The sequence below is a fragment of the Liolophura sinensis genome, chromosome 7 (assembly GCF_032854445.1).
Source record: "Liolophura sinensis isolate JHLJ2023 chromosome 7, CUHK_Ljap_v2, whole genome shotgun sequence".
Classification (NCBI taxonomy): Eukaryota; Metazoa; Mollusca; class Polyplacophora; order Chitonida; family Chitonidae; genus Liolophura; species Liolophura sinensis.
The window spans coordinates 19,530,541-19,549,186 of NC_088301.1; the positions used below are offsets into that span (position 1 = coordinate 19,530,541).

Below are 18,646 nucleotides of genomic sequence, written 5' to 3' on the forward strand. Positions count from 1 at the left end.
TGAATCAAGACAGAATGGTCACGCATTAATGGCTTATGGAGTATGTGATTGTCACACTGCACAAACTGCTAATGTTCAATCATCATAACATAGAGCACCATGCAATTGTAAAAGATGATGTGGAGTTCTATTAACTTGCCATCTGAGATTGAATGTTCCTGGCACAAAGTTTCATGAAAATTATTCATTACCTATTAATACTTGGTAACTTGAGAGTTTTTCACAGATTAAAATGAGACTACCATGTACATGTAGATAATGCACACAATATATTTTCTGGTACACATGTAAGGTGTTATACATGTTTGTTAATTTCTCACATTTACTAACCAAACCATTGATTGTTAATTTATTTAATTGTTGTTTTACATGGTACTCAACACTATTTCATTCACGGCAGTGGCAAGCATAATGGTGGGAGGAAACTGGGCAGACTACAAAATTATTGTTACAAATTTATTTATTTTGATTGATTTGGTGTTTTTCACTGTACTCAAGACAGTTTCACTTTATATACAACGGCGGCCAGCATTAAGGTGAGAGGAAACCGCTTTGTGACAAATACATGCATGTGTACTACACAAGTATATTGTGTACATATTTGTGAATAACATTTAAAGATTTACCCCAGCTTCTGTGTATTTGCAAAATGAATTATATATATGCTTTAAACACCTAGTCATGCGTGTGTTTAGTGATACTAATTAAATAATAACAAAGCCTTTTGACAAAGATCCTGTCATGAGAATTGAAAGCCTGTGTAAAGTTTGATGTTTATGTGGTGATGCTTTGATTTCATTATTATTACTATGATGTGCAAGATGGTTTAGAAGGGTATTTGATGGGTTAACACCTATTCATACAGGCGAATGTTATTTTATGTCCTTGGCTCTTTGTGATTGCTACATGTATAAGCATGATAAGGCCATTAATGTAATGCCTGGCAGAACACATTAGGAGTAAGGTTAAAAGCATAAAGATGCTACATGTAGTTTAGGCAAGGTTTTCCTGTGCCACAGAAATCAATCATTGTTGTTCTGTGAGGATTTGCCTGTTTATTAACCTGCTGGTTTTGCGTGAAGTTACCTTATGGATGTGATTGGCAGTCTTGGGCCTTAATTCGTAGGAGGAAAGTGCCTGCGATGCCTAGGATCAGGTGTTAACGACAATAGATGGTGTAACTTATATAAACTGCTGTGTGTGTGTGTGGGGCAGGTGTATATAATTCACACGGATATATAATTGTGTGCACGCAAATTTAAGTGTTGCATAATTTTCACCCACGACATAGTGCAGATGTTAGTTAGACAGGTATGACCCGTGGAGAAGGAACAATAATAATAATTAAGGTGGATCTTGATTGTCATGTACATGTATGTGTGTTTGTGTTTGATCAGGGCAACTAAGTATGGAGTGTGAAAATATAAATCGCCTCCTGATATACAGGTTCAGGTACCAGTACTGTAATTTATTGGGTCATCCTTCAAAAAGATTTTGTTGGATGTAACCCAACCCTATCAGGCATAACCCAACCCTGTCATCACTTTGATTCACTTTATCACAACTTACAGGTTTTAGAGTGTTGCTATACTGTGAGCATACATACGCACAGACACAGACTGCAATGTACATGTATAATGAATGTCCAGATTATAATGGTTATTGTTACGTTTTCACTAGCAATACACTAACAACTTTGATGTCCTTACAGTTTGAAATGTGTTCTCAAGGGTACTAAAATGATGAAAGGTTTCCTTTTTGTTTTACCATAATTATCTTATCGTGTGATTGAAATGTACAATAACCTAGTCTACATGTGTTTATTTATTTGATTGGTGTTGTACTCAAGAATATTTCACTCATACGAAGCAGCCAGCATTATGGTGTGAAGAATCCACGACCATCTGCAGGTTGCTGTCAGACCTTCACAAGTACGGCCATGCTGGACATGAAGTGGAGGCTTCCACACAGCTATACATGTACATGTAGGTACATGTATGTAAATACATACACGTACGTGTACATGTGTTATCAAAAGTCAGACATCCTTATTATACCCATACCCATGATCTATGCTGTGAAGGGTGCGATCTCCAGAGGAAGTGGAGTCTGCAATTAAATTACCTGTTCTACTAATCAATGAGGTTGTTTCTTTGTTCAGGTACACCAGTCAGGATGCAGCCTAATAATTAGGGTGTGGTAGACAATAACAAGCGTGTTTACCTGTTCGGAATTCTCATATTTCTTGACTTGTCCATCCCTTTCTCAGTTTAATTGTTAAATCAAATACTAGAACACATGTGATATGGACAAATGAAGAAACCTGAAAATTCCTGATAGTAAACACCTGTTATTTCCCCCCCTCCCCTTCCCCCCACCTGCCCCCATTGTTGGCTGCTAACCGTATACATGTAAGTGAAATAGTCTTGAGAGCTTCGCAAAACACCAAGCAAATAAATAAATAAAATTATTAGTAGAAAATTCAAATAAATGGCGCACTCCAAATGTAAATGTTTGCAGTTTGGTAATGAATGAGCATTCCCCATATATTTTTTTAAACCGGCATAAAGGCAAGCACATATACTGTATGTGTACCTTGGAAGGTCAGTCGTACACATTGTATTACAGTTTACACATGTACATGTGTATACTGTACTATTCATACAGTTACGTTTGTGTACTGTACATGTACCATGTACCATTGTTGCTAGCCACTGCATGGAAACAGGTGAGGGCTACAGGCAGATGATCACCTTCCAGCTTTTCACATGTTCGTGTATATAAATCCTCCCTTAAAGGATTAGTGTCCAGTTTTAGGATTAATTCATAATTACCTTCCCTTGTATGTATTGTTAAATTGAGTGTAAAAAAATATTGAAATGGTACAGGCCCAACCAAAAAGTCATCTTGTTACCTGTATGTAGTGTCCAGACATCATTGCTTGAGAGTACGGCATAAAACACGAATCAAATAAGTTAATAAAGCATTGCTTGAGAGCTGTCCAATCATTATTTCTGGATGAGTAACACAAGCCTGTTTCTCCTTTGACTGCATGCATGTACAGTGTATGTACATTGTACATGTACAATGTAGGTGTAAATGAGAGTGTTCAGATTCTTGAAATACTAAAGCTGGATCATTGGTGATCTTTTACTTTGACTAATGAAACAGCGCATGAGTGTCCCAATTAAGAATTGTCCAAACACCATTCCTGGAGCACTGGTGATAAATGTTGCTTCTTGACTATAAAACTGTGGGTGTCCCAATTGTCCGAACTGTTGCTGAAGCACTTAATGTGTCCAGAATGTCCAAACTGTGTTGCAAGAGCAGCACTTGTGGTCTGCAACCTTGACCATCAAATGTGTGTCAGAACTTTATAGCAGGACCTTTGTATAGTTTGTGGTCTATTTACATGTACATGCACCATGATTTTTAAAATGTGAGTGTCTAAATTCAAATCGCGACAAACTCACCAAAAGCTTCTGGATGTTTTGATCACCCTGATGACTAGGTTCTTCATCAACGCCTTGACATGTCCTCCACTCAGGTGTTAATAGTAGCACACAGGCTTGTTTGGCATGCGCTTATTCATGTTAAATGTGTTTTGGGGAAGAGAGTGAGTGAGTGAGTGAGTGAATGCTTGGGGTTTAAAGTCATACTTAACAATTTTTCAGTCATATGACGACGAAGGAATCCTTAGAGTACATGTAATGTGCCTCCTTATTGCAGGACGGATTTCCACCACTCTTGTATCTAGTGCTGCTTCACTGAGACGCCTTACCGAAGGCAAGTAAGCCGCCCCGCCGGAGCCATTATACTGGTACGGGCCAACTAGTCGCTGCAATATCCCCTTACTGCTGAACACCAAGTGAGGAACTTACACCGTCTTCTTTTAAGGTGTTAGGTGTGACCTGACCTAGGATTGACCTTGGATCTACCACCTCCCAAAGCAGACGCTGTACCAACTGTGCTATCAGGGCAGGTGGTATTTTAGGTATTTTTAGTCTGTTCCTCATCTGGTGTGGCCAAATTGTTCCTCGTGTTGTGTATAGCAAGCATGTTTTCTACTTGAAATTGCATAACGAAATGTTCCCTGGTTTTATCCTGTTACATTGTAACTGTTTTTGTTGATCAATGTCAGAGTTTTCACACCCATGGGTAATTAACATGTAACATGTGTTAATTCATTAATGAAGATGTAGATTGTATTATTTTGACAAATCGTAACCCTGACTGATGTAATATGATATTGTAAATGTTAATTATATGTAGCTCTGTGGTTATATTTATTTATTTATTTAATTGGTGTTTTACGCCATACTCAAGAATATTTCACTTACAAGACGGCGGCCAGCATTATGGTGGGAGGAAACCGAGCACAGCCCAGGGGAAACTCACGACCATCGGAGGTTGCTGGCAGACCTTTCCACTTACTGCCAGAGAGGAAGCGAGCATAAGTTGGACTTGAACGCACAGCGAAGGCATTGGTTAGAGGCTCCTGGGTTATTATGCTGCACTTGCGGGCTAACCAACTGAGCCACGGATGCCCCTCTCTGTGATTATAATTAGCAGGTGATAATTGTATACAGTGCCTCCGTGGTTAGCGTGCCAGTACGTACAGTGACCCAGGAGCCTCTCACCAATTATGTTGATGTGAGTCCAGCTCATGGCTTCCTCTCCAGCCATATGTAAGATGGTCATGGATTCCCCTGGCTTTGCCCGGGTCCCTCCCACCATAATGCTGGCTACTGTCATACAGCTAAAATGTTTTTGAGTACAGCGTAAAACACCAACCAATCAATCAGCTAAATAAATATGTGGCGTATAAAACAACACTGATGTCATTGATATTCTTGATATGAATGGAATCCTTGGCTTTTTAGTTAGTGTAGAATACACTGTACACATATATGTGCATGTACCTTTAATTACTCGGTACCAATATATTGACAATATTGAAAATTTGCCAGTATTTATTGCAAACTTCCGCACATGTGCAAACCAGAGGCAATTTGCTCAGGGAAGAAGTTTGTCTTGGGTGTACATGTATTTGCTTAGGTGTAACCAACATACAGGTCATTAGCGACCATACCTGTGCGTGTCTGCTTGCCAGGAGGATGACCATAATGGCCGTAATTCCTGACCTGTGTTAATTGTTAACCACTGACCGTTCAAGAGTATAGATTTAATACTGGTTCAAGGAACTCGAGTGTACGGGTACATGTGTGTGTTGACCCAGAGAAGTCATTGTATGTATTCACATCGAGTAGACGGTATGCCATTCCAAACAGAGAGGAATCCATTTATAGATTGCCATTAATGGCTTATTGTGCACACATGTACATGCATGAGTAACAGGAGCGTTTGAGATTAGGGCTGTGGGACTGTACGCTCTTGCTAGGCTACCATGGATCATCATCAGGTAAGACCGGGTATTTCAGTGCAGAGTGCTTTAGCTACTTCTTCATGTGCTATGTACATGTACAGTGTATCTTTTAATAATGTGCCTCTCCGGCCATATGTGGGAAGGCCTGCCAGCAACCAGCAAATGGTCAGGGTTTTCCTCCGGGCTCTTCCTGTTTTCCTCCCATCATAATGCTGACCGTAGTTGTGTAAGTGAAATATTTTTGAGCAGAGTAAAAAACCATTCAAGTAAATAAAATGTTGAATTATTACAAATTTAATAATGTTAAGTAGTAATTTACATGCACAGTGTTCATGTATTTCTATCATACGTTTGGCTCTCCGTGACTAAGAAGCTTTAGATACATGTATATTATAAAGGGTTGATGACAATTACTGCTCTAATAAATAGCATCTGGGGTCAAGGATCGGGTGGTGATAATTATACTGTTGGATTGCAACCAAAGTCTTGTTTTTTTTTTTCCGCAAGAGTTCAGCATATTGTGTTGAAACTTAGATAGTTATGGGCTTTGACATATAGCCATTATTCTGGTGGCCCTTGAAAACATGTTGAAGTGTAGAATATAACATGGTGTGGATGAAATTGCTTGTTTGCTGCACCATTATATATGTATGTTACATATTTCATTATAGATTTATTTGTAGTCTGCTAATGTTCATGTACATTGTATTTATTGTTAAAGGTGAAATGTCAGGATTTCCTTCACTGTTAAAAGTGAGATTTCACTCCGTTACATGTCACTTGTGTGATTACATTTTGATATTTTGCACCCATACCCCATGACGTCCAAAGATTTTTTTTGTTTTATGACGTTCAAAACCATTGTTATAATGCAAGTTTTGTCTTTTTAGACTTCTTAACATTCCTACATCACGCCACAAGACTTGACGTCATACAAGGTGTCGTGTACATCACGCTGTATACATGTGTATACACATGTGTGTGAGAGCCTACCACCAAAAGACTGCTTGAACAATCATGATATTTGTCAAAATATACAATGTATTGCATAGTAAAATTTGAATACCATAAATATTTTCCTGGTAAGGGTTGAAATGATAGCCAACGAGACGTGGAGCATTATCACCTGACATCATTTTGTCATACTGTGATGTAGGCCTACATGTATACACAAAGATGTATTTATGATTGACAAGATATAGTTGCGTAATTTGCAATGTATTGCATGAGAAATAAACTAATTTGTGTGAGCTAGGTTCTTTTTTTTTTAATCTTTATCATTCACAGAGTTCAAGGTACTGATGTTCCTGATTGTGAAAGATAAACATTTAATCAGATTGAACTCACAGCTAGTTTAATAATGAACTTACAGGTAAATTTATCTATTGTTTCAGGAATCAACACCTGAGAACTTGAGAGGTGTTGCCAGAAGGTGTTGACAACCAGGAGCTTGGCTGTGTCATGTTTACCCGCAAAGTAATAATAACCATTGAGCATGTCTAGTTCAGAGCTCATCGTCAGTGTGAAGCTGGGCTCAGCTGTGAAGGTCTTCATCTCTGCTTTGATTAGCTGGCTCTCCTGATGTCCGTTCATCTATATGTGTACACCTATGGTGCTCCATGCTGACTTAAGCCATTGTGGACCAAGTACATGTAGCATGTTGGCCTCTGCAAAGCTGTCTGCAATATGCGATTCCACCATGTGCATGGAGCATCTATATTGTTATCCGATGACAGCAGCTCTGCTCAGCGCAGTGAGAAACACTTCTGTAACGGTCTTGTGTTTAGCGATCAAGCTGTCAAAATCCTCCAAAAGGTGTGCGTGGAGCTAGGCTGTGTGACCACATGGAGTGGGGGCCTTCGGGTAGGGGTCACAACGGTTGACCCCGGAACCTTGAAACCGTCTGACCTCCCAAAATATGCATTCCCAGATTTGACCGATCGTGATGGATATTGGTTTTGTTCGCTGAGCGAGGCAGAGTTAGACACAGGTACCAGGGTTAACCTTTATGTTGACAGTGGAGGACACTTACAAATCTTCATCAACAGTCATCATAGAGGTGTCTTTCTGAGTCATTTACCCACAAACAGGCCGCTCTGGCTGGTGTTTGACATCTATGGAAATACACAGTCGGCAAAATTTGTACGACCTGGTAAGTCTGTAATATACATGGGCAACAGACAAAAGCCCCGCGGACAAAAACCCCACCAGTGAAAGCCCCACCTGACAAAATCCCCCACTGGACATAAGCCCCTTGATCAGTATGAAGTGTAAATGTATGTGGTAAACGACGTAAATAAGTTCTTTGCTTCTTTGAGAAAACTTGAATCATTCTTCCTGAAGTACATTCCAATACATGTTTGCAGCCAGTAGATTCCCTCTTTACCCATTCAATATGCATGTATTCTATCTGTTTTTAACAACATCAGAAAGAGCTACATTGTATCTATCGCTCAGCGGTATACAGAATGCTCTACCTCCATTCCAGGCTTATCTGAAAACTAAAGAAGTCTACTAGTATGGTAAAGACTTAATTTATTGCAGCTTGTGTTAGATTATTTTTTCCTATTCTAAAAACACAAATATTACATATGTGAATGTAAATTGTTCCTATCCCGAAAATATAATTTACATGCTATAGCCTAACACCATTAAAGAAAATGGTTGTTTCCAAATACTTGTAGCAGTGTTGGCTTTAACCTCAAAAAACAAAAGAAACAAAATGTGCCGGTTTTGATCTTTCAGAGTGTAGATGTTCAAAAACATGCAGCCAACAATCATTTTTCCCGATTTCGGGGAATAATATATAAATGTTAATTTATGCAATTAATACAGAATGCTTTTGATTTAACGTTAAGATCACTAATTTGTTTTAGTTATCATGTACATCCATGTTGGGGATATAAAATAGAAAAAAAAAGCACACAGTAACCTATAAAAATAAATAAGTATTTTTCAGAATATTCAAAAATAATATTTTTTTTTTAACTATAATATGAATCGATTTAAATGTCTAAATAATCAAAATTTTTAAATACATCTGTTATATTGAACTCATAAAATTGCATAAGACGTCTGTAAACTGACTCAAACTGCATATCTTACGGCAGCTACGAGGTTATACTGTGAATCGCAGTAAGCTAAAATCTGTGTGTCATGCTGAAATATTCTGGTAGCAAGACCCCCATGCCATTTTTTTTCCCCAGCTCATAATGATGATGTCACAGTACAGTAGAAACTGATACATTGCAATACTGCATGTACATGTAGACATTGCACTATGGTCAATTTTGGAAGCAACTGTGGCTTACGATTGTGCCGTCTCGTGCAATCAAAACGTCTGTCTCCTGATTATTACAGGGTGCATGGGTGCAGATTATGAGATATATGCATGTGTATGTATATATACATGTCTTTTGGGTGGGTTAGTGCTCCTACTAGAATTTTACTACCCTATTTCTTCTGATTTTTGAATCACGAAGCAATCTTGGACTTAAGTCAAAACTTCAACCATTAAATTTTGTATGCTCCTTTCTGTTATTTTAGCTGAAATTTGGTGTACGATAACTTAACCAGAATTATCGTTGTCAAGCAAAATTTTGACCTTGGAACATAAGAAACAACAATTTTAATATGATTTGAAATTTTGACTTAAGTCTAAGATCGCTGCGTGATCCCAGGGCCTGATCTACTCATTTTAGCCAACATATGTAAGGAATATTGAGTTTCTTTTTTATGACATGATTAGACCATCTATTGAACAACTCCATTAGGCTGGTAAAGAAATGTAATATTCTACTTTCAACACTATCAATATATGTCCTATAAATTAGAGGAATTTGACTTGTTACACCTGTACATATACATTGTACTTACAGTGTACAATTTAGCACACATAGGTTGCAGAAAATCTGACAATTTTACGATGCGAGAATTTGGACTACATCCGTAATATTTAATTTTCATTTTATAGACCATGTAATGTATACATGTACTATGTCAGTGGACTTCATACATAACAAGCTGTTCTGATATTTAAGTTCCATATTGCCAATGTCAGGTGCTTCCCAAATAGGCAATTAGGTTTTAAAATGCATTTATTTCGGTCAACATTTTTATTTTCTTTTTTAAAAAATGAGTGATTGAATGACCCCTCAAGAAATTGGATAGTACATGTACATGAACTTTGAGACTTTAGCAAGAATTCAGGAATTCTCAACTACATGTCAGGATTTAAGGCCAGTATGTAGGTACATGTACATGATATATTGTGTAATCATGCTGATTATATCCTTCTCATGGAAGGTGACGGGGTTATACTAGAATCACCCTGTCTGTCAGTCTGTTACACAGTTTTGTCCACTCATCTCTTCCCAGCTACATGTACTGTGCTGATTTTGACGGAACTTAAGTACCATACATCTTGCCTATCTTCTGGATTTGTGCATGCTTAAGTTTTATGGTAATAGGGTTATTATTTTCATAATTCCAGTTTGGGACCGCATATTAGTCCTTTTCCATGTGTTCAGATTTTGTCCCTGCAACTCTTGTTTCCATTGAAACTTACCATACATCTTGCTGGTCAGTCAAACTTTTAACTGCAATCAGGAAATTATTATATTATGTTCATAATTACTCCTGTTCAGGTACTTATGTTTGGGGACGAAGCGGGGTGTTTCAGACATTCGGATTCTAGTTTTTAAAGCAAAATCAGTTAATACATGTATAGTATCTGAGACCTGCCTTGAGAATTGGGTCAATACAGCTAGTACATTGTAGATGTACACCACCCTTACTCCTGGATGTACACAGTAGGGTTATAAATTTGCATTTAAATCTTGAAGCTTCTCCATGTTATGTACATGTAGTTACATGTATGTACTTGACTTACATGCATGTGTACATGTAAACTCATTTATAATTGCAGACTAATTTTCTTCCCTCGCAAAAACCGGCCCCGATAGTACAGTGGTAGAGCGTCCACTTCGGGAGTCAGTAGACCCAGTATCAAACCTGGGTTGGGTCACACCTAAGACTTTAAAAGAGGAAGTTGTAACTTCCTTGATTGACGTTCAGCATGAAGGGGATAGTGTAATGACTGGTTGGCTCGTATCAGTATAATGGCTTTAGGTTAGGGCGTCTTTAATACTTGCCTTTGGTAAGTCATTTCAGTGAAGCAGAACAAGATAAAAGAGCGGTGGAAATCTGTCCTGCAACAAGGAGGCACATTACATGCACTCTTTCGTCATCATATGACTGAAAAATTGCTTAGTACAACAGTACAGCCCAAGAACTTACTCACTTGTCCCATGGCCTTAAAACCTTTCTTGTGTGAGCCTATGGTGAAAGGTGTTTGAAATATTTCACAACTTGTATGTTATGTAATATATGTACATCCTTACAATCATGAGCGTTCAATCATTTGTAAAGAGGGGCCCTGGCAGAATTAATTAAAGACTGCCTCTCATCAGAAAGCCAATTAGATGGCTGAAATGCCTGGGAGGCTGGGAAAATCCATACACAAAATTATTATGGGACTGTTAATCTGATGACATGGCGGACACAATGTGAGAGCTGGACAAGAGAACTATGAAGGATATTAATAAAAAATTTCAGCATTAAAATAGTTTTTACCAAAAGGTGGTCAGACAAAGGTAGGCTTGATTGTTTGCCGACTGGCTGCTAGAGGAAACTATTCACTAAGGCAGCTCTGCATTTAGATCTGATTTGTACCTGATGCATTGACAGCAAACCAAACTTTGGCCGGAAAAAGATGTTTTTATTGAAAGGGAGATTTACAACTTACCTGTACTAGGAAGTATTTGAGAGTCTTGTCTTTAACTGTTGTTTTCATAAAGATGGGAAGAAAAGTTCAGGGAAGTACATGTAGTATGACAAAATGAGACGGTCTTGAGTTTTGGAAGAGCAGCAGATTCCACTCATGGTGATTTGATTCAATAATGGCAATTTTCAGAGTTAGGATGCTGTCCGAGTGTTAATGCACCGATTATACCTGTGTTAATTGTGACATGATTCTCTTTGTTACTTCCTCATAATGAGGAGTCATGATGTGAATTCAGAATGACATTAACACCACAGGACATCTGTTTTTGTGGCATACAGCTTTGACACAGGTGTCAAGACCGAGTTCCAGATTAGCATGAAGTATAATGATTCAGAACAGTTTAAATAATGTGGAGGCCAGTCAAAGCTGGGAACATGCCCAACATATCTCAGAGGTGTTTAAATACACATACTACATTGTACCATCACATCATTGATACATGATCGTGTTCTTTTTGATCAGATACATGTATGTGTATATATGGATAATGTGCATAAAGTGTTGATTTTCTGCATCATCTGATATTCCTCAAGTACATGTACCTGTAGGCATCCGTGCTGCTTCATGTATTATTAAAGGAATGTCTTCAGGTAACGATAGACATCACACGCCATACTATCTAAATGAGACAAGGAATAATCTGCCATGATGTACAGTCGGTAATACTTTACACTAGACATTATGTATTGATTTTCCTGCAACATAAGACTGCGCAGCATAATGGGGTGTAGCTTTATCTTCTTTGGATAACTGTACATGCAGTCGGCGGAAATTTTCACTGACAGTGCATGTGTTATTATAGTATCTGATTTTGAAGCATCCTGGGGCCTAGCTGGATCAGACGGTTAAACGCTGAGCTGTCAGGCTTTTGACCAATGAGATTTCATGTTTGAATCCAGCTCTCAGCACAGCTTTAAGTCAGGAGGTTTGCCAGGTACATACATGAGTATGTACATGTTACCGGCTATAAAGGTCTGTGGTTTACTACAGAGACTCCAGTTTCTTCCATGCACCCATAAACACGACAGCTGTCATGCGAATGATTCAAAAAAAGGATTGAGAAAAGGATCAAATTGACTACATGTATATGTATGTGTTGCTTTAGGCAGAAGAGTTTGGAATCTGTCATGTGTATGTACTCATACATGTATTTATTTATTTATTTGATTGGTGTTTTATTTAGTACTCAAGAATATTTCACTTGTACGACGGCAGCCAGCTTTATGGTGGTGGGAAACCAGGCAGAACCCGGGGGAAATCCACGACCATCCATAGGTTGCTGAAGACCTTCCCACGTACGGCACAGATAGGAAGCCAGCATGAGCTGGACTTGAACTTACAGCGACCACATTGGTTTCCTACATGTACATATAGACTTTATATTTATACATGTAAATGTATTAGATGTACATGTACATTGTATTTGCGACCTACTACTGTAGAGGACCTAATATTTTGTTTATGGACAAGTACATGCACGTGTAAGTTCTTGGCTCTGAGAGAGCTTTTGAGGTTTGCTTGGGAAAGTACAGTACATGTACAATGTACATGTAAATGTAAAATTATGTCCTGCAAAAAAAATATTTCACAACGCCACGTTTCAACAAGGTACATGTAAATGTATGTATATTATGATCTTTCTTAATTTGTCTCTAAAATGCTCTTTTTTTTTAAAAAAATTTTTTTTTACATGTTTTACAGTATGTGAACATGTGCATGAATATACATGTGCTGGGTACATGTAGATTAGCCCTACATGTACATGTACTGGGTACATGTAGATTAACCCTATTCTTAATTTAGCTTTGCTTAGACGACATCCATTAAGACTGTATTGTGTGTTCGCAATCATCCGCTGCTCCTTTGGCTTACAACCACATTGTTCGCCTTGATGTACATGTTGTATGGCTGCAATATTGCTGAGATCTGTACATGTGGGGTTTTAATACAAAGCCATAATCATCCCATTCATTATTATCGGTCAGGGTATTTGTCAGGTACATGTACCTGTCATTTGCCTCAGAGGTTTGCCCGGTTTCCTCGACTCTATATATCTTGTTCTTGAAAATTGCATAAAACAAACAGTCAGATACATCTAGATATTTAATTACAATACATATGTAAACCACATATGTATGTGTACATGTACGCTCATACTCCCTTGAGTATAACACTGTTATTTTGGTTCCTCCGCAGATGACGCACCTACAGAAATCCTTGCCCGGGGACCTGATGCAGTACGTGCGTACGAAGAGGCTTGTACTTCAGGTGTCCAATCACTGTTCAGGACACGCTTGATGCTGGTGGGTCAGGATGGAGTTGGCAAAACAAGTCTGCGGAGGGCTCTAGTTGGGCAGAAGTAAGGGAGGATATTGTTATATGTATGGTTCAACACACCTCCTTTGTTTTTGTGTTGTTGTTGTTGTTGTTTTTTTTTCCTGTCAGCTTTTATATGACAATGGTTGGAAAGGAATTCATTTATTTTTCTTCATGAATTAGAAAATTTGAAATGAATGGAATAGTTTATCATTGTTTCACATACATGTAGAAAGAACATCGTAGTGCAGAAGTCAGTGTACACTATATAGCCAACTGTAAGTAACTTGTACGTCCCAGATTCCATTTGTGACAGGAATAATTCTGTACATGAATTAGTCAGTCATGTAAATATAAGAGGTTTGTCTGAACCCCCTTTATTCTTTATTTGTTCTTTTGATTGGTGTTTTACACGGCACTCAAGAATATTTCACTTATACGATAGCGGCCAGCATTATAGTGAAAGGAAACCCACCAGAGCCCGGGGGAAACCCACGACCATTTGCAGGTTGGTGGTAGACCTTCCCACTTACGGCCGGAGAGGAAGCCAGCATGAGCTCCTTTCTTCTTTACTCTCCTAATCATTTACTACAGGATTAGGGGGTCTACGGTTATATCAGCACATTAAAATACTGTACTTCACCTGAAGTTTGGTGTTATTGTGCATTTCCAGAACTGAAGAGCATATAAAGGGCTTAAAAGGATATCATTTATGTCAACACCATTGCTCTTCTGATAATTAATTGATTTAATAAATTAAAACCCTGGAATTAGACCAGCTATGCATCAGAAATAAAAATAACATGTATAAATGTCACTCAGCTTTCAAGAAAGAGGAACATGTGCACTTCATGTTGTCATTCTGTTTTGAACCTTGTCATATTACATTTATATACCAGGTACATGTAGGTATAATAACAGGGCCGATTTCAGGATAAAATGCTACAGGCACTTGAGAACAGCTTCAAGTACAGTTTAACAATTATTGTACTTCGCCTAAAGTAAGGTACGGGTGTGTAAAAAGGCATTTTTGGAAGCACAGAAAGGTCTTAAAGTGACCACAAAAAAGCTTTTTTGTAAGAAGTTAATCAAATCCCACAAAAAAAACCTCCTAAGTGTGACTTCAAATGGATGGATCAGTCAAAATAAAGCAGAATGCCTCACTTGAAAAATGCTAAAGTTAGGGTGAAATACAGTGAATAAATGCTCCCGGTAATTTTAAGGAGTGCTTTGTCTTGAAGAACAGGAGTCTACATGTAAAAGATACTAAACCGAAAGTGCCCAACTTACCTGAATACACTATTTAAACCTGTCATCTCTACAACTGCATAACTTGTTTGATCAACCACGAGTGGAAGTTCCCAAGTGCAATTCCTCTCCACAGACTACGTCAAACAAAGCCTTTCATACAATGGTTCAAAACTGTGGAACTTAAAAAAGGGAATTAAAAGACAATGCTTGAAAAACAATGTAAATGCTTAAAAACCCATTATCAGTATATACACAGTTAATATCTTGATTGTAATCTGTTCTTTGCTGATTGTGATAATTTTGTATTGCTTTGTATAGCATAATTACGGAATCCGCGTCTACTTTTGACACAGTTATGTGTGCAAACTGTTCATCTGGTCACTGTTAATATTTACATGCACTTGTAAAGGCGTGTTTGTTTTGTCACCCTGTTAGAGGTCCTCTGGGAAGAACAGTTTTTGTAACTGACAGAGTAAATGTTCATCATTTGTCACCCTCAGGAAATGAAGTTCTATTTATGATGCTGTACTTGGAATGGTGATTGTGTGTATTGTTCTGGCTAGTTTCCACACGTACGTGTAGTTAGTTTTTGCTCTGGTGCTCCACTATTCAGGCATCGGGAGAATGAGAAAAGCACAGATGGCATTGATCTGTCAGCTTCCTGCTCTTTTAACCTCCGAGACAAGACAGCCTGGAGACTGGCCATCCAGGGGCAGACAACTACTGACAGGCAGGAGGAGGAGGGGAAATCAAACTCACAAACAGGTACTGCAGAACCTTGCTGTGGATAATTTCAAGCTCATGTTCATGTTGATATATAAATGTAGTATAGTCCTATAGATTTTTTTGTCAGTTTTTGAAATTAGTCTATAGGCCGACTTTAATACTGGTGTCAAACATACGTTTGTAATTTTCGGACGTACATTAAATCCAGAGTAAAGTTAAAATCTTTTGGAAAAACGTGTAACTTAAATTCTGCGTGGTGGATAATAAAGGGGGTGACAAAACATTCTGGTCACTTTCTGTATTGGATGGAGTGTACCCTCATATTTTTATACATCAGAAAATTGAAAAATAATCTTACCTGTCGCTGGCAACATGTAAATGATGTCTTTGAAAATGTGCATAACTGTCACAAAGCATGCACGTACATGTAGTCAGTTTATAGACAGTTTGTATTAACTGAAATCATGGTCAAAGGTATTTCTGGGAATATGGAAGTTTGTATGCTAAAACTGTGTTCGTGTGCTTTTAAGATCATGAAAAGTAATGGCTGTTTTTAGATTATTTTTAAGTAATAAGGTAAAATTATGGTCCAAGGCATTGTCTGAAAAATGGGATAATTTGATGATAAGCACTGTTATTCACCTGTGAGGTTGATCCTGCACTATGGCATCTCCTGATTTCGTCTCTTACCTGTTATCAGGTGTGCGAGAGACAGCGGATGAAGAGTACCACAAAGCTATAGCCACTAACATTGTCCATGAACTGCTGTATCAGAGACGTGTATCACAGGAGGTTGCGCGGAAACAATCCTCTAAACAGCACCAGTGGTCACCTGCTAAACCCCGGAGTACATCACCAGCAAAGACCCTTCCTCAGGTACATGTATGATCCATAACCAAATGGTGTAACGGGACAGCTTCTCCACATCCATTGGGAAAATGACTTGTGGGGTCATAACGGTCTCCATTTTGGCAATGCATTTTTTGTCTTCAGGCCACGCCAAGTTTTATTGTCTTTTTATGGGCAGTATAAATTTTTTGGTGACGTCAGGGATAAAAAATAAAAATACAACTTGAACATCGATTTTGTGCAATAATTGTGGCAGTTTTTCCCGGTGAAGATACTTGCATGATCAGAAAGCCAGAAAAAATTATAAAAAAAAAATAAATAAAAAACAGCAAGATCAAACAAAATAAAAAAGTTGATTTTCAGTTTTATTTTTATGCCATTTTGGAACTTTAGTGTCGCCTGTAATACACAAATTAAAATTGGGTGTCTTACTATCACATTGATTGATGAAATAATAACAATGAAATTAAAGTAATTTCAAGAAAGAATTAAAAAAAATATGAATATGAAGAAAATTGCATCACACATAAGGTGACATTGAAATGTAGTATCTGTGTAGTTGATGGAACCCCTGCTGGCTGTGTAGTTGATGGAGCCCCTGCTGGCTGCATAGTTGATGGAACCCCTGCTGGGTGATACTAAGGCCTTAACTTTTCATCCAGCCCCTCATTGAATAGAGTTCTTAGTTGGCTGTGCTACGGAGTTATATTAACAGGGGATTGTTGAGTTACACAAAAGTCACATTTTTCTATTTTTTCTGTAGAAATCTATTTCATTAATGTTTTATGTTGAAAATGTCTTTTTACAGAATAAATAATTTAACAGTGTATAGTGAGAAGTAGTAAATTTCTGGTTAATTTTTTTTCTCCAGCAGCCTGGTGTTTCCCGTGACAAAGCACGCCTGTTATCCAGATCATCCAGTGCCTCGTTGACTTCTGACCTCTCTGTTCCGCCTGAGTTGATTCGCTCTGTTCCTGACAGAGTTGTCCAGCTTGTGCAGACCATGCTGGAACAGAGGAAGCGTTCTAGCACAGCCTCAGGGAGAGTCAGCAGGGAGAATCGTGGCAAAGAAATCCTGCTGAATATATGGGACTTCGCTGGCCACGCAGTGTACTATACCACCCATCAGGTACTAATGCATTTGTACTTTGAGACAGCTGCGGTGGCCTAATAGTTAAAGCATTCGCCTCATGAGTCATGAGACCTGGGATCAAACCTAGGTATGGTCATATCAAAGATATTCAAAATAGTACTTGTTGGTGCCTTTGCTTGGCACTCAGCACTGAGAGGTTAGGACAAGGAAACAAGACTGGTTGGCCCTGTGTTGGTATAATGTAACTGGGTGGGGTGTCTGGTGTTTTTGTCATGACACTTCAGTGGGGGCAGCACTTTGGAGGCATGGGCTCGCCCTGCCACAAGAAAACACAGTATATGTACACATACATAATGACTCAGTGTTGTTGTATGACTGAAAAATTATTAAGTTTGATGTAAAATGCTAAGCAAACATAAATACATACATGTACACACTTGTACTTTTCACACTCACTCTTCTGTGTCAACAGTCTGTAAATTATCCACCATAGCATTGGATATATAGATGTCCTGTACAATCCTTCCTTATGCTAACTCGGCATGAGTTCAAGCCCAGCTCATGCTGGCTTCCTCTCAGGCCATACGTGGGAAGGTCTGTCAGCAACCTGTGGATGGTCATGGGTTTCCCCCGGGCTCTGCTATGTTTCCTGCCACCATAATGCTGGCCGATCTCGTATAAGTGAAATATTATTGAGTTCGACGTAAAACGCCAATCAAATAAATAAATAAGTAACTCCCTACGCTAACCACTGCGCTCAATACTAACACAGTTTGGATCAGCCATGCAAAAGGACTCAAATCTGTCTTGTTTAAAGTGCCCGGCCACATGACGACACCTCATTTGTCAGTGCTGGTGACTTTTACAAAATTGTCGGTCACATGTGCGTGTGCAAAAGTGGGAAGGATGTTAACTCATGAGTATCTGTCATCTTTAACTTTTCAGTGCAGGTTGTTTCTATATTCCAATGGTTGGGTATAGTGAAGGAACTTAATGTTGACAAAATCCGTCCCTAAGCAGGATATCTGTAAACTAGAAGCGTGGAAATTTCATCTTTTACTTCAGATATAAACTAGACGTATGTGTAGCCTTGGGTCAGTCGCAGAATTATACCATGGACATCACATATCATTCCATATTTCCCAGACGTGGTGGCCTTTATGTGCCAGGAAAGGCATTG

General features: G+C 38.5%; 1 protein-coding gene across 2 annotated transcripts in view; it reads left to right on the forward strand.

Annotated features, from left to right (window-relative positions):
* Positions 1-18,646, forward strand: part of LOC135470368 (uncharacterized) — a 38,297-nt gene that overhangs the window by 3,135 nt on the left and 16,516 nt on the right. Inside the window, exons 2-6 of one of the 2 annotated variants that reach the window (XM_064749267.1) lie at positions 6,781-7,538; positions 13,428-13,590; positions 15,412-15,563; positions 16,225-16,400; positions 17,245-17,502. In XM_064749267.1, coding sequence (XP_064605337.1) covers positions 7,073-7,538; positions 13,428-13,590; positions 15,412-15,563; positions 16,225-16,400; positions 17,245-17,502 — 1,215 coding nt within the window. In that variant the 5' untranslated portion in view covers positions 6,781-7,072. The remainder of the gene's footprint in view (positions 1-6,780; positions 7,539-13,427; positions 13,591-15,411; positions 15,564-16,224; positions 16,401-17,244; positions 17,503-18,646) is intronic. The other variant, XM_064749268.1, reaches the window with a different exon arrangement.